This window comes from Lycorma delicatula, chromosome 1 (genome assembly GCF_047948215.1).
Source record: "Lycorma delicatula isolate Av1 chromosome 1, ASM4794821v1, whole genome shotgun sequence".
NCBI classification, from domain to species: Eukaryota; Metazoa; Arthropoda; class Insecta; order Hemiptera; family Fulgoridae; genus Lycorma; species Lycorma delicatula.
The window spans coordinates 57,029,810-57,042,842 of NC_134455.1; the positions used below are offsets into that span (position 1 = coordinate 57,029,810).

General features: G+C 29.8%; 2 protein-coding genes and 1 pseudogene across 5 annotated transcripts in view; 2 read left to right on the forward strand and 1 right to left on the reverse strand.

Moving 5' to 3' along the window:
- The window catches only part of schlank (ceramide synthase schlank), an 84,322-nt gene extending 76,784 nt beyond the window's left edge, over positions 1-7,538 (reverse strand). The window contains exon 1 of the mRNA XM_075354976.1: positions 7,205-7,538. Coding sequence (XP_075211091.1) covers positions 7,205-7,383 — 179 coding nt within the window. The 5' untranslated portion in view covers positions 7,384-7,538. The remainder of the gene's footprint in view (positions 1-7,204) is intronic.
- Positions 4,948-5,471, forward strand: LOC142318502 (uncharacterized; annotated as a pseudogene).
- A 371-nt stretch (positions 7,539-7,909) lies between the features above and the next one.
- Ate1 (arginyltransferase 1) overlaps positions 7,910-13,033 on the forward strand; it is a 65,096-nt gene continuing 59,972 nt past the window's right edge. For all 4 annotated transcript variants that reach the window (XM_075354987.1, XM_075354995.1, XM_075355001.1 and 1 more), the window contains exon 1: positions 7,910-8,033. In XM_075354987.1, coding sequence (XP_075211102.1) covers positions 7,931-8,033 — 103 coding nt within the window. In that variant the 5' untranslated portion in view covers positions 7,910-7,930. The remainder of the gene's footprint in view (positions 8,034-13,033) is intronic.

Sequence of the window (13,033 nt, forward strand, 5' to 3'; positions counted from 1 at the left end):
AACTACCGTTTAGATAATACTTCAGAGGATGAATAAGGATGATATGTATGAGTGTGAATGAAGTGTAGTCTTGTACATTCTCAGTTCGACCATACCTGAGGTGTGTGATTAATTGAAACACAACCACCAAAGAACATCGGTATCCACGATCTAGTATTCAAGTCAGTGTAAAAATAGCTGGCTTTACTAGGACTTGAACGCTGGAACTCTTGACTTCAAAATCTGCTGATTTGGGAAGACGCGTTCACCACTAGACCAACCCGGTGGGTCGCCGCCAAAGCGCCTACCTTTGGCCAATCAAACTAGCCGCCCAGGTTCCTACTCTACTAAATCCCCTCGGTCATCCTACGCTGGGCGAGGAATCAAAGCCAGCCACAATTGTCCATTCTCTGCAAGTCCTCCGGTTGACTCGCAGATCAAAGAAGAAGTTTACTCTCTCAAGTTCCCTAACAACTCTGGTACGCTCAGCTTCGTACCAGGGACAGATATTCAGGGAATGGTCCACAGCGTCATTGATGCTACAGTCCAAACACAAGCCGTAGCCAATCAACCTAAACCTAGTCAAACTACTACCAAAAGCACCATGTCCCGAAAGAAACTGAGTTATATGACAATTGGGGGAAACCCAACTAATCACTCGCAATTTCCTAACATTTGGAAGAATACCATGCGTTTGTCAACCAGTAGAAGAATCGTTTCACCTAGCTTGCCAAGAGTCAAAACCTTCTTCAATTTCTCGCATACACCCTGACGTTAGAAGGCCTCCCTTCTTATACCGCTTGCTATGTTCTGTAGCTAAAATATCAATGGGTTTTGTGCCAGCAATCACAGTGACTGCCTCTCGCAAGACAGTTCTGTAGCCACTGACAACAGCTAACAATAGAAGACGCTGAGCTTGCAAAAGAATACCTCTATAGCATTGGAATTGTAAACGATGAGCCCAGACAGATGCAGTGTAAAGAATGGCCTCACAGACACCTTTGTAAAGAATACGCATGATACTATAATTCAACCCCCTATTGGGAGGAATGACTCTACAGATCCCGAAGAACTACTAGACTGACAACCAAAAAGTTATACATAACTTTTCTAAACATCTAATTTATGTAAATCTTTCAGCAACTTCATAGTCCTGAAGGAAGTAGCCACTTCATTGGACAAGAGTACTGCAGGATCATAACTTATAAACAAAGATAAAATTATGAAAAAACAAAGAGAGAAAAGTAGGCATATAGAATGGAAGTGCTAAATTACAATAAGATTAGAAATTTGGGATATTTAAGCAATTCTGGGGAAAAAGGTGAAACTTATAAAAGAATTTTGAAGAATGAAGATTTAAGTTCACAGACTAACATATTATAAAGGAAAAGGCTTGTGCAAGCCATTTTATAAATTTATGGATTGTCAATTTATAATTTTATTCGTAATTTGTGGGCATTTTATAAATTTATAGCATCTCTTAAGCTGAAAAACTGATAGGCTCAGATATTTATTTACTGGAGCATAAGTCTTAAATGAAGCAGTAATCATTCTGAATATTAAATTTCAAAAAAGGGGAATGAAGTGGAAAAGTATAGTAAGAAAAATCTGTGCTTAGGAATAGAAGGATATCTCCACTAAATTTGGAGGAGGGCGTGGAATGCAAATAAAAGGGATGAAACTAATCACCCCTGAAATGATTCAAGCATATAATAAGCAAATGAAAGAGTACTGATAGACAAGAAAAAGTACTGAAGACAAAAAAGAAAAAGTAAAAGTAAAAAAAACAAAAAAGAAAAAGTACTGAAGACAAAAAAAAAAGTACTGTAATACTTTGTCAAGTAAATGACAATTAGCAATTTCATTTTGCTTAGTAGAAGAAAGGATCTGAAAAAAATTTTCAGGTACCATAATTATTGAATTGAAACAAATAATAATTTTTTCCATTAACGTGGTATGGCATTATGCTTGTACATCTTGCTTCCTTTTATTTTGGAAAAAAATTGTCTAATGGTTGAAAGATATTCAGTTACCAACAACATTGTTGGGTCATGGGCATAGTACATCTTAATGACATGTTGTTTTACTCTATCATACAAATATTGGTAATACCAAAGATATTATTTAAGAATATTTTATTATTTAAATTTTACAATAGTTGTTAATAAAGTAGAAGACAAATAGTAGATGTATTGTTAAAGAGTTTGGTTATATAGTTGGTACTTGTAAAAGTATTTTTGTTCTTGGATTAGTGTTTGTTGTGTATTTATTACGAATTGGTATGTTATTAATTATGCAGTTATAGTTTTAGAAGTTTTGAATTTTCTGATAGAAAATACCTACCGTTTATTCAAAGTTGAGAGTGTGATCGGAAAAAGCGGCTAGTTGAATCCACTACTAAAAAATGAAAGAAACTTACATCAGATCCTTAAAATGATGTTAAATGCGTGTGCCAGCAATCTACCTCTATGACTTCATGATTCTGCAACTGCAGTTTTAGGAAAAGAGGTTAGAAAGTTCAGCAATCAACAAGATAAAATGTGAAAACAAAAATGTAATAAAATTAAAAATTAACTCATTTAAATTTCACAGATATTGCTCAATTAACAGATGGTTAGTAACTTTTAATGGAGGTATAATTTTAATATAATTTGAAAGCAGGTCATGAATAATCTTGACTATTTTTAAGATCAGAAAAATTCCAAATCATTAACATTTTATGAAAATATTACCCAGTTCTGTCATACACAGATAAAAAAAAAAACAAATAACCATTTTATCTTGTGAGCCAATGGACTACGGACATAAATTCTTTATTTTTTAAATATTATTTATTTGTTAGGATTATCCGCTACATGACCAAGTTCCTACTAAGTGGAATGTACAATTAGAAGAAACTTAAGGAAATTAATGAAGAAAAAATCAAAATGAAATATAACACTAAAAATTAAAAATAAAACTTGTTTCAAATTACACAAAAATTAACAAATTAATAAAAGTTTAGTAGTAGTAACAAAAGTAATAAATGTCAATAACTTTATTAAGAACATATTTTTTTTTTTACTAATCATAATCACCGAGTATAATAATTTCAATAAAAATGTTACCGCCAAGGATATTTCATTCTTAAAAATCTGATGTGGGCAACAGCTGATTTCCTTGTATGCCTATTAAATTACATTTATACATATTTTTAAAATGAAAAGTACAAAAACTTTATTTCATTATAATTTTTTTTATTTTTTTTTTAATTGAATTATTATTCATCGTAAAGGGTTTTTACAATCAAAGATTAATAATTATTAATAAATCAATATATTTAAATAAAAACAAAAAATGTTAAAGAAAAGGAGATTAAGCCTGATTTGAACCAATGTGCCTTCTCCTAAATCCAGATATTTCATTAATTAAAATTGTTTTTGGTTATAACTCTGGAACCAATGAAAATAAGTTCCACTTATGATATATCGTTGAAAAGCTCTCAATGTGGGCTTATTACTGCAGTCAAAAAAAAGTCCAAAATCCAATTTTTTTTGGCTTTTGACCTTTTTTGGACACTTTTAGTTCAGTCAATTGCAATCAAAAGGGGAGGTGCACAACTAGATGTTACAACAGTCCTAAATCCAAAATTTCAACATCTTACGGCTAATTGTTTTTGAGTTATGCAAGATACATATGTACATACATATATACAAACAAATGTCATGCTGAAACTATTTGAAATGGATTCAGGGATGGTCAAAATTGGATATTTCCGTTGAAATCTCAAAACTGAATTTTTTCACAATCAAACGCCTCCTTTGTTTCGTACAAGGAAGTAAAAAGAAGCAGATAACTTATGTTAAAACACAAATCTTTTAAATTTGAACTCTACACAACATAAAATACTTTATCCTTAAAACCTGCAGTTTGTTTATTATATACAGGTAATCACTGTAATGATATCTATGTAATAAATCATTGTGTATCACACTGTAGAACAAGAAAGTTGGAGGGAATTGCCTGCAACCGCCACAACTATTCTTTGTCCTTCACAGTCTTTCAGTTGCCATGTTAGTCACAGATGTACTGCACCTCCCTTTTGCTATAAACCGATTTTGAGGCACTGAGTACCCCAGTGTAGCGTGTAAGTTTTTAGTTGATTGTGTATTTTTGTTTTTGTCCGCTTATTTAATTTTGTTAGTGTTGATGTGACAATAATGGATATATATTCAATGATGATGAAATTGTGGCTGAACTGTATAGATTTGAGCCAGATTCCGTTCTAAATCAGCAAGATGACTTCGAGGACAATTCAGATGACGAAGTAAAACTGATCTAGTTGAAGAAGATGATGTTTTGACAGATATTTTTATTCCTGATGCTTCAGAAGATAAATATTTCCTCTTTCAGATGAAGAAGCTCCACCAGAAATAAATTCAACTGACAAACAAAAACGATGGATTATAAAAGAAAATTTACAGCCTGCGACTTCTAATGCAGAATAAGCCATATCAGAAAGTGAAGAAGAGGGAAATGAAGTACAACACCACACCACACATAATTTATCAGAATATATAAAAATATCTAAAAAAAAACAACTATTAAAAAAAAATAAATACAGATAGTAAAAACCTCCAAAAGAAACCAGTCCAAACCTACAAGAAACATAGTTTTGATGAGGTCCCAACTTGCTGGAGGGGTTATTGATGTTACAAATACTGCAAATTTGTATGAATTATTCATAAATGATACCATAATTAATTCTATTGTGAATTCTATTATGAACAAATCATGAAATAGCACTCCAAAAACAAAAATTCAGTAATCAGAATTTTATTAAAAATACCCCTGGTAAAGAAATTCAAGCATTATTTAATGCTTTAAATTATTTTAATTTAATTTATTTTAGAGTGCTAAATCTTACATGTCTCTAAAAACTCTTTGGCATAAGTCTGGTAATGTGACCTTCACGCTACCAGATTTGTAATGCTGTTAGCAAAGTCTTAGTTTTTGGTTAGTATATTGAGATTTGATGACAAGTTAACTCAGGCTGCTTGAAAAATCACTGACTTTCTAGCACCGATTTGTAAAATCTGGAATCAGTTTATTGAACTTTGCAAAGTATAATCTGCATTTGGTGCCTACTGTTGTATTGCTCCTTGCATTCTGAAGGAAATGCCAGTTTCAGATGTATATTCCAAAGAAAGCAGCTAGTTATGGTTTAAAGTTGGTCATGCTACACAGCTCTAATGGATGTCTGGTCAATTCCATCCCTTACAAAGGGAAAAACATGGATACTGGAGGGCAACCACAACCCAATTTTTTGTGGAGAAAAATTATCAGAACCTATCCATGGCAGTAACAGAAATATTACAGCAGACAACTAGTTCAACTCTACGCCACTTTTCAACAATATGGTCAGTAAGCATAACTTAATGATGGTTGGAACACTGAAAAAAACAAACCTCAAATTCCAGCAGAGATGTTACAATCCAAACCAGCAAAGATAACAATGTTTGCCTTTGATAGAAAACTGACAATGATATTTTTGCACCAAAGAATAATAAGTACATTCGACAAGCACATTGAACAGTGCTTGTCGAATGCATAAATAATCAATAAGGAATGCATAAATAAGGACAATATATTTGTCTGTGCAAACTCCAGAAACTAGAATGTAACTTATTTTTACTCTTGCAGAAGACATGTTGTTTCAATGATTAGAAATACCTTCACTTTGAAGAAGAATCCGCCTTGCCATAGCAGAACAACTAGGGTCCAAGTAACAATGCAGAAGCAGATAATCAGATGGTCAAGTTGCTGCATCTGTTCGCAAACCACAGACATGAAAGCTACTATTAAGTGTGCTGATTTTAGGATGTTTGTATGCAAAAGTCATACCATATCAGTTTGTGCCAATTGTAGAGATGCAAGTTAGTAAAAAACTTTAAAAAGTAAGACATTGCAAAAGTTTGTCAAAAAATGTTTTTCAATATTACCTTTTCTTTACGAAAAAACATTAAAGTAGAATATAAAATAACTTTAAGCAAACCAAACTAACTAGTTTTTATATTTAAAATATTGGTTTCTAATATGAAAATCGATCTTTTTATTCTTGGGGCACGCAGTAATCCAGTGTAGGATTAGTGTTTATAGAAAATAAGAGTATGGTTTCAGGGTTAAATGGGTTTCAGTACTACGATATAGAGAAATGTATTATCTATATAACAGTTTATTGATTTCTATGCAAAGATGCAATTATGGTACGGAAACATTTTATGCTTAAATATGTTAAAAGCAATTAAAATAAAAATAAAAATTTTAATTGAATTATATCGTTAAATTCACTTTCCAATTACTTTAAAGTTAAATATGGCTTTTGAAAGTTTTTTTCTTTGCTATAAGTATGTGGCACTACATTTATTCTAATTCAAGGCTTGACATTGTTTACACTTTATATGTCAAACTTGCAGCTTATTTCCTCTTTTTCCCCCAGGTTTGGAAGAACTTGTTTGCATTCTCATAATGGTGAATATATTACATAACAACAAATTTCCGAATTTTTTCAAAGATGAAAAAAGATTTTCAGCCATAAAAATAATTTAAAGACAGAAATGAAATAAATGATTTTTTTGTGAAAGATTGTACTACCAATAACAATAGTTTTTTAAAAATCATAGTGTAGCCAACTTATCCAGTAAAAATGTTACTATACAATGTAATTTGTTCATAAAAAAGCAGATATGCAATGATACAAAAAATCTATCAAATTTTGGCTAAACATAAAATACTTTATATTTAAAATTTCGTACGTTTTGCATATTAAATAAATCCAGTATAAATAAAAAGCCTTACTTAAAGTGTAGAGATTTTGAAAAATTTTCTCATCAAATAAAATCCTTTTAACACTTACGGGGCAAATTCAACTATAATTGTCAAATATCATGCATGTAGAAGTAATTAAGAGGAAACCTTATCATTCACCCTTCATCTTGATCAAATGAGAACATGTGGTTGTAAGGTTCTACGAAATACTCAGCACACAAACACGACCAAATTTCATCAACACAAAATCCTGTAAACCCACAAAATGACTACTAATTCCCCTTCCCATGAAAATAGAATCTTTACTTATGGCAGATTAAATTCAATAGAAATTGCTCTCCGCCGACTGTAAACAGGTTATGTTATGAAATAAAACCGTACGCTATACAAAGTACAATAGTTACAAACTATCACTTACTTCTCCATTAAGTAACGAAGACTTAACATTAATATCGCCATTGGAAATGGATATAATAAATGACGATAATCGGCATACTGTATCTTATCATTTGGCTCCAGATCCGCCCAAGTAATATTCGGTGGTAACCATACAGCTGGACTCCAAAATATGTCTAAAGCTTTTCTAACTAAACTCATTTTACTACTTATATTCAAGAAATTGAAACAAAATTTTAGGTAATAGATTTTAAACAAATCAACTTAAAACCGACTGTGTACCACAAACATAAGCGTGCCAACACAAACCACACCGCTATCTCCATTAATACTGCGGTTAGGCAGTTGTTCCTACGTTCGGTATACGGTGCGCAGTGTAGCCATTCATGTTTGTTAACCTGGAAAATTAGGAGGCAAATTATAATTTGTTCATACTTAAAACTCTAAGTATTGAAAATTTCTGTTATAAAAAATGCAAAATTTAAATGCAAAAATTAACTAAATTAATTGAATTTTGATGCGAAAATTATGATATTGAGATACAATTTTGTAATTTGTATAATGATCTATTTTTGTCATCATTAAACCATGAAGAATAACCAAATCATAATGATTGAATGTAATAGTTTTTAAATTGTATATAAAATACGTTTATGTTAGGAAAATAATCTTTGAAGAGTTTAATTATTGATACGATAATTTTTCTTTAAATATTAACAGCTCTGATCTTGAACTAAGAAAATAGAAAATGGCTGCATCTACTAGAAGTTACAGTATAGTGGAGTATTATGGGGAAAATGGTGGATATAGATGTGGTTACTGTAAATCTTCAAGCACGAACTATAGCCACGGTATGTATAATGTTTTTACAAAAACTTACTTTTACTTAATTCAGGGTTTGCATCCAAGATAGTATTGATAACGAAGCAGGTTAGTTTCTTTGACGTTAGATTTGTATTTAGGCTTTGCTTCCCTCATGCAAAAACATATTTATTAGTTGAATAAATCACAGTATTACTTTTTTAAATTGAAGTTTATAAGGTTTGCTGCGGTAATTAATTACTGTAAGTGTAATAGATATCTTGTTTACCTTAAGTGAAAGGTAGGTTATGCTTCCCTATCAGTATTAACCCAAGACGCACTTTTTTTCACTTACTACCACAGGACTCCAGGGGCTGGTTTTTATAAGGCATTTAAATAAACTTCACTTGTTCAAAATACCCAGTTTTATTTTTTGGAAAAGATTTTTTTTTGTAACTACAATAAAATAACTGCCATAAAGGTTTAAAAAAAGATTCTATTTAATTCTGTCAAAGAACCCTAGAAACTCTATTTTTTATTCTCCCCAATTTTTTTATTAACATTTAAAAGTAATTTTTATTGAAAATAGAATTCATCTTTTCACTGGTATTTAAAATAGATTTTTTATTTAAACTTCACACACACCATACATTTACATATGTATAAAATGTAGTTCCAAAACTTTGTTACACTATCTAGATAAATAAATAAAAAATTCACACCAAAAATGACAACAATAATAAAGTAGATTATAATAATGATGCATAATTCCAACAACACAGACAACAGTAATTCTTTTTTTTTTGTGATAGCAAAAATGCTTTTTTGTTATCATCGCTTGGTTAACTGTAAAATATTTGCATTTCTAACCAAATACAGTAACAATTGCTAGAATGCAAGTTATAGACAAACATTAAGGTAAAAATATTAATTTTTAAAACAAACTATCTTATAACAAAGTAAATCATAAGGAAACAAATGAAAACTAACAAAATACAGGTCCAGATAATACAGGATATGAATGCTATTAGGTCACTACACTGAAAAAATCAATTCATTGCATAGCCAACCACATAAATATAACAAATAAGCATTATTAATTCTAATTAAAAGTTATGCTACTGCATAACATATTTAAAAATGTAATATTTCTGTTAATATATGTTAACATTATTATTAATAAATATCATTGCATTGTCATCGATAAAGTGGATCTGTTGCATTGAACCATATTAGTTAGCATTATTTATTCACTGAAGTAACTATAGGTCAATACGTAATTATAGTTTCTGAACTTTTTGTGATTTATGATAAGAGTTGGAATTTGTATATGTTTGAAAAAATATTGAGTCTGTTCAGAATTAATTTCAGCTTTCATAGTTTTATATTGTTTGCATTAGGAAAGTGGATGATGATAAAAATGTTTCCCCAGGGATCTGATAAAACTGTAATTGAAAATGTGAATGTAGTTAGCTTAAATACAATGGAATCTTTGGTCTAGTCTTTATAGGACCATGGTGTTGCTGAAGTATTGAAAAAGCTTAATCAGTAAATTTGTTATAATTAATATTGGGACAACTTGACAGAAAATTGTATTAATGTAATGTTTTAAGAGCAACATATAGAAGTATAAAATGACTAATAAAATTTTCTTATGTATTTCTACAGAAAAAAAAATCAGTTTACTTAACAGCGAAATTAGGCGACCCTTTGCAGTCCTTTGTTATAATATACTCGACACTCCAAAATTCATGTCAGGTCCAGTAGCATAAACCACTCAACATTATGTAATTCACATATTAGTCCAATGTCGTGCAATGCTTGACACAATGTTTAGACGTCAGTAAATCTTGAACTGAGCATTGTTTGACATTTAGGCAATTCTCGCTTGACATTGTATTCTATTTAGTTTAGCAACAGCTGTTTAATCTGAATCTGTTATTAGTAAACGAACGCACATTCAACAAGATATCTACTTGGCTGTGTTCGGACTTCTTGTCTGAATTGAAAATAAACAAGTTAAGGTACGAAAGATGGCTGTAAGTTCCCTTTGTAATCGAATTTGTGATTTTGTATTGTAAAATAATATGAATGAGTTTTCTAGTGGCGATTCGTCTGTTTAGTGATGATAGTGACTGCGATCCAACAGTTAATGAAAATACTGTTGATTCACCTTCAGAATCAGAAAGTGATATTGAATTTGAGGTTAATGGTCTGCCAGTTTGTGACAATATTGAAGAAAGTTTTGCCAGTAATACCAATAATCAGATATTTCTGTGAGTAATACCGATAATTCTGATAACTATATTGACATACCTTCAGGAAATAGGCCATTCGGTGATACTTGTTCTAATGCATTACAGAAAAAATACGATGTAATTGATGGTGATTTGCCCAAATTTCCATTTACAGTTCTGTGATGTGGTCCAGTGTATAACATTAATGTGAAAACTAAATTGCAGTACTTTCAGTTATTTTTTACTGATTTGTTATTGTCTGAAATTGTTACCAAAACTAATCGATACGCAGAAAAAAAAATGCAAAATGTAGTATTCTATATGGTGATGCTGAAAAGATGTCACCCTTGTTTAAATTAAAGCTTTACTGGGGGTAATAATTGATATTGGTGTAAATCCTAAAACCAATATTAATGAATATTGATTAGAATGGCAGAATAAAATGTCATTTTTTTTAATGTATTTGCGCGTCATCACTTCCTTCAAATTTTTCAGGCATTTCATTTATGTTCTCCAAATCAGCCAGATCCAGGAGTTTGTTCAAGAGGCGGAAAAGGTAAGAAATGTTTCGACTATATTGATAAACAATGTAGGGAAAACTATTCCAGCACAAGATATTGTTATTGATGAAAGTACTGTGAGTTTTAAAGAAAGAATTAAATTTAAATGCTACAACCCTATGAAGCCTACAAAATGGGTTCTATGCATTTTGTTTATCGATTACTGATTGGTTTTACATTAATCGTAATTTAACAGTTCTCAAAAATTAAAAAATTAAATTGCATGAACAAGTTACATATCGTTATGGCACCGAAATGATGTTTCTTGCACAGAAATGCTCTCACTTATAAGAGGTTTTGCAAATTTTTGCTTTACCAACTTGTTTGTTGGAGATGTCCATTATCAGAAGAGAAGAGGGCAACCCTTAAGTTATGATGCTGAAGAGCATTTGAATAATAAATCTCATTTTATTTATAAAGGAACATCAAATAAGCATGAAGACTGTGCAGTGTGTAATGATAGAAGGTGAAGGGTAGTAGAAGAGAAACTGTGTTTTACTGCAGTACTTGCAGTTGAAAGCAGCCCTTTATCCTGGTGAATGTTTTAAGAAGGATCACTGTGTTAAAATATCGCTAAACATCTTTTTTTATAAATAATAATAAATCTTTCAAGAATAATAATTATTAACATTAATTTTTAACTCTAGTTTGCATTATTTTATGATTTTTTCAATTTTATTATACTATTTTCTAAATTTTACCTTCTAACAATTAAAATAAAGTAATTTTTTAAGTATGAAAATAAATTTATCAACTTAAAAAGGGACTTCCAAGTATCATAATGTAATAAAATAAATGTTGGGAATTTCAGAGAAATTAAATATCGTGCAATATAGAAATATCAGATTTTCTCTGCTATAAAAATTGGACCTGGTTGGGATATCAGTGGAAAAAAATTGACTAGGCAAGTTGGTCATTTACAGTAAAAGGACCGCAAAGGATTAACTTAAAAATAGTTTTTCATTTAGTCAATATGATAAAAGTTCTAGGTATTTTTCTGTAGTGTATGTAACAGTATTCTCTTGTGTAGATTATTACTAAATGTTTATCAAACATAAATATACATTAACAAAAAAAATGATTACAACTTAGTTTTTCCTTTATCTGTATTCCAGATAAATTTGTTCTCTTTTATCTACAACTGCATACATTAATTAATCAAAAACTTTTTTATTTTAATTATTGATTTATTGGTATTAAATATTTAACTAAAAATTTATTCACGGACAGTTTTTTAAACTTAACTTTTTGATCCCCAGTAGTCCACATCACGTTTTCTTTGGATTTCTTTTAATTTGTAAAATAATATAATTTATTGGTAATTATTTAGAAAGATTCAAAAGTAAATAGTCTTTGCATATGTTGTTACAATAATCATGTTAATCATCAATAAACAAGAAAAACGTTTAGCTGTACCATAGTTTTTAAATGTTACCATCTTTTTGTTCTAATAATAATGATGAATTTTTTACTTTATCTTTGACTTATAAAAATTTTAGAATAAAAAATAAAAAAATTACATATTCCCATAGTAGTTTAGGTTAAGATTAAGGTTAGGTTAGAAAAAAAATGATTTCGTGTTCTGAAATTCGTACAATATCAACATAACCTCTTTTCGCTTGCAAACCGTGTGTGTTAACCTTAAATATTAAATTGGCCAATTTAAAATGTTAACACAAGAAAATATTGATACAATTACATTAAAAACATTACCCTTGCCACTACAGGAATATGTATTTTTCATTTTAAAAAATTTATAAAACAAAAACTACAATAAAATAACACTTTTTTTATATATTTATAACCAGCATGGTGAACACAACATATGCAAAGACTTGAATGCACATCATCTTTGTAAATAATTATAGATTTATTTTTTTAAGTTAACTTAAATTATTGAAAAACTAAATCAGCATATTGGTGATATATTAATTTTGTTTTAACATTAAAAGTGTTAATTTTACTATTGAAAAAAATTCTCGTTAGATAATAGAATTCAATTTATTCATTCAATAGGATGGGTAATTTTTAAACTGAAGATTTATGAGAATATTTTATTTATGTTTTATATATTCTGTTTGGAATATTTCAGTTTATTAAATTATTGTTGTTAGTTCTATACTCATTCCTTATTTTAAATCCATTTTAGGAAAAAAACCACAGTGCAAGAAAAATGCAATTTTTATCACAATTAATAAATCTTATTTTAATTAATTGAAATTCTGTTTTCAGTTTATCAATTGTATTCCTATT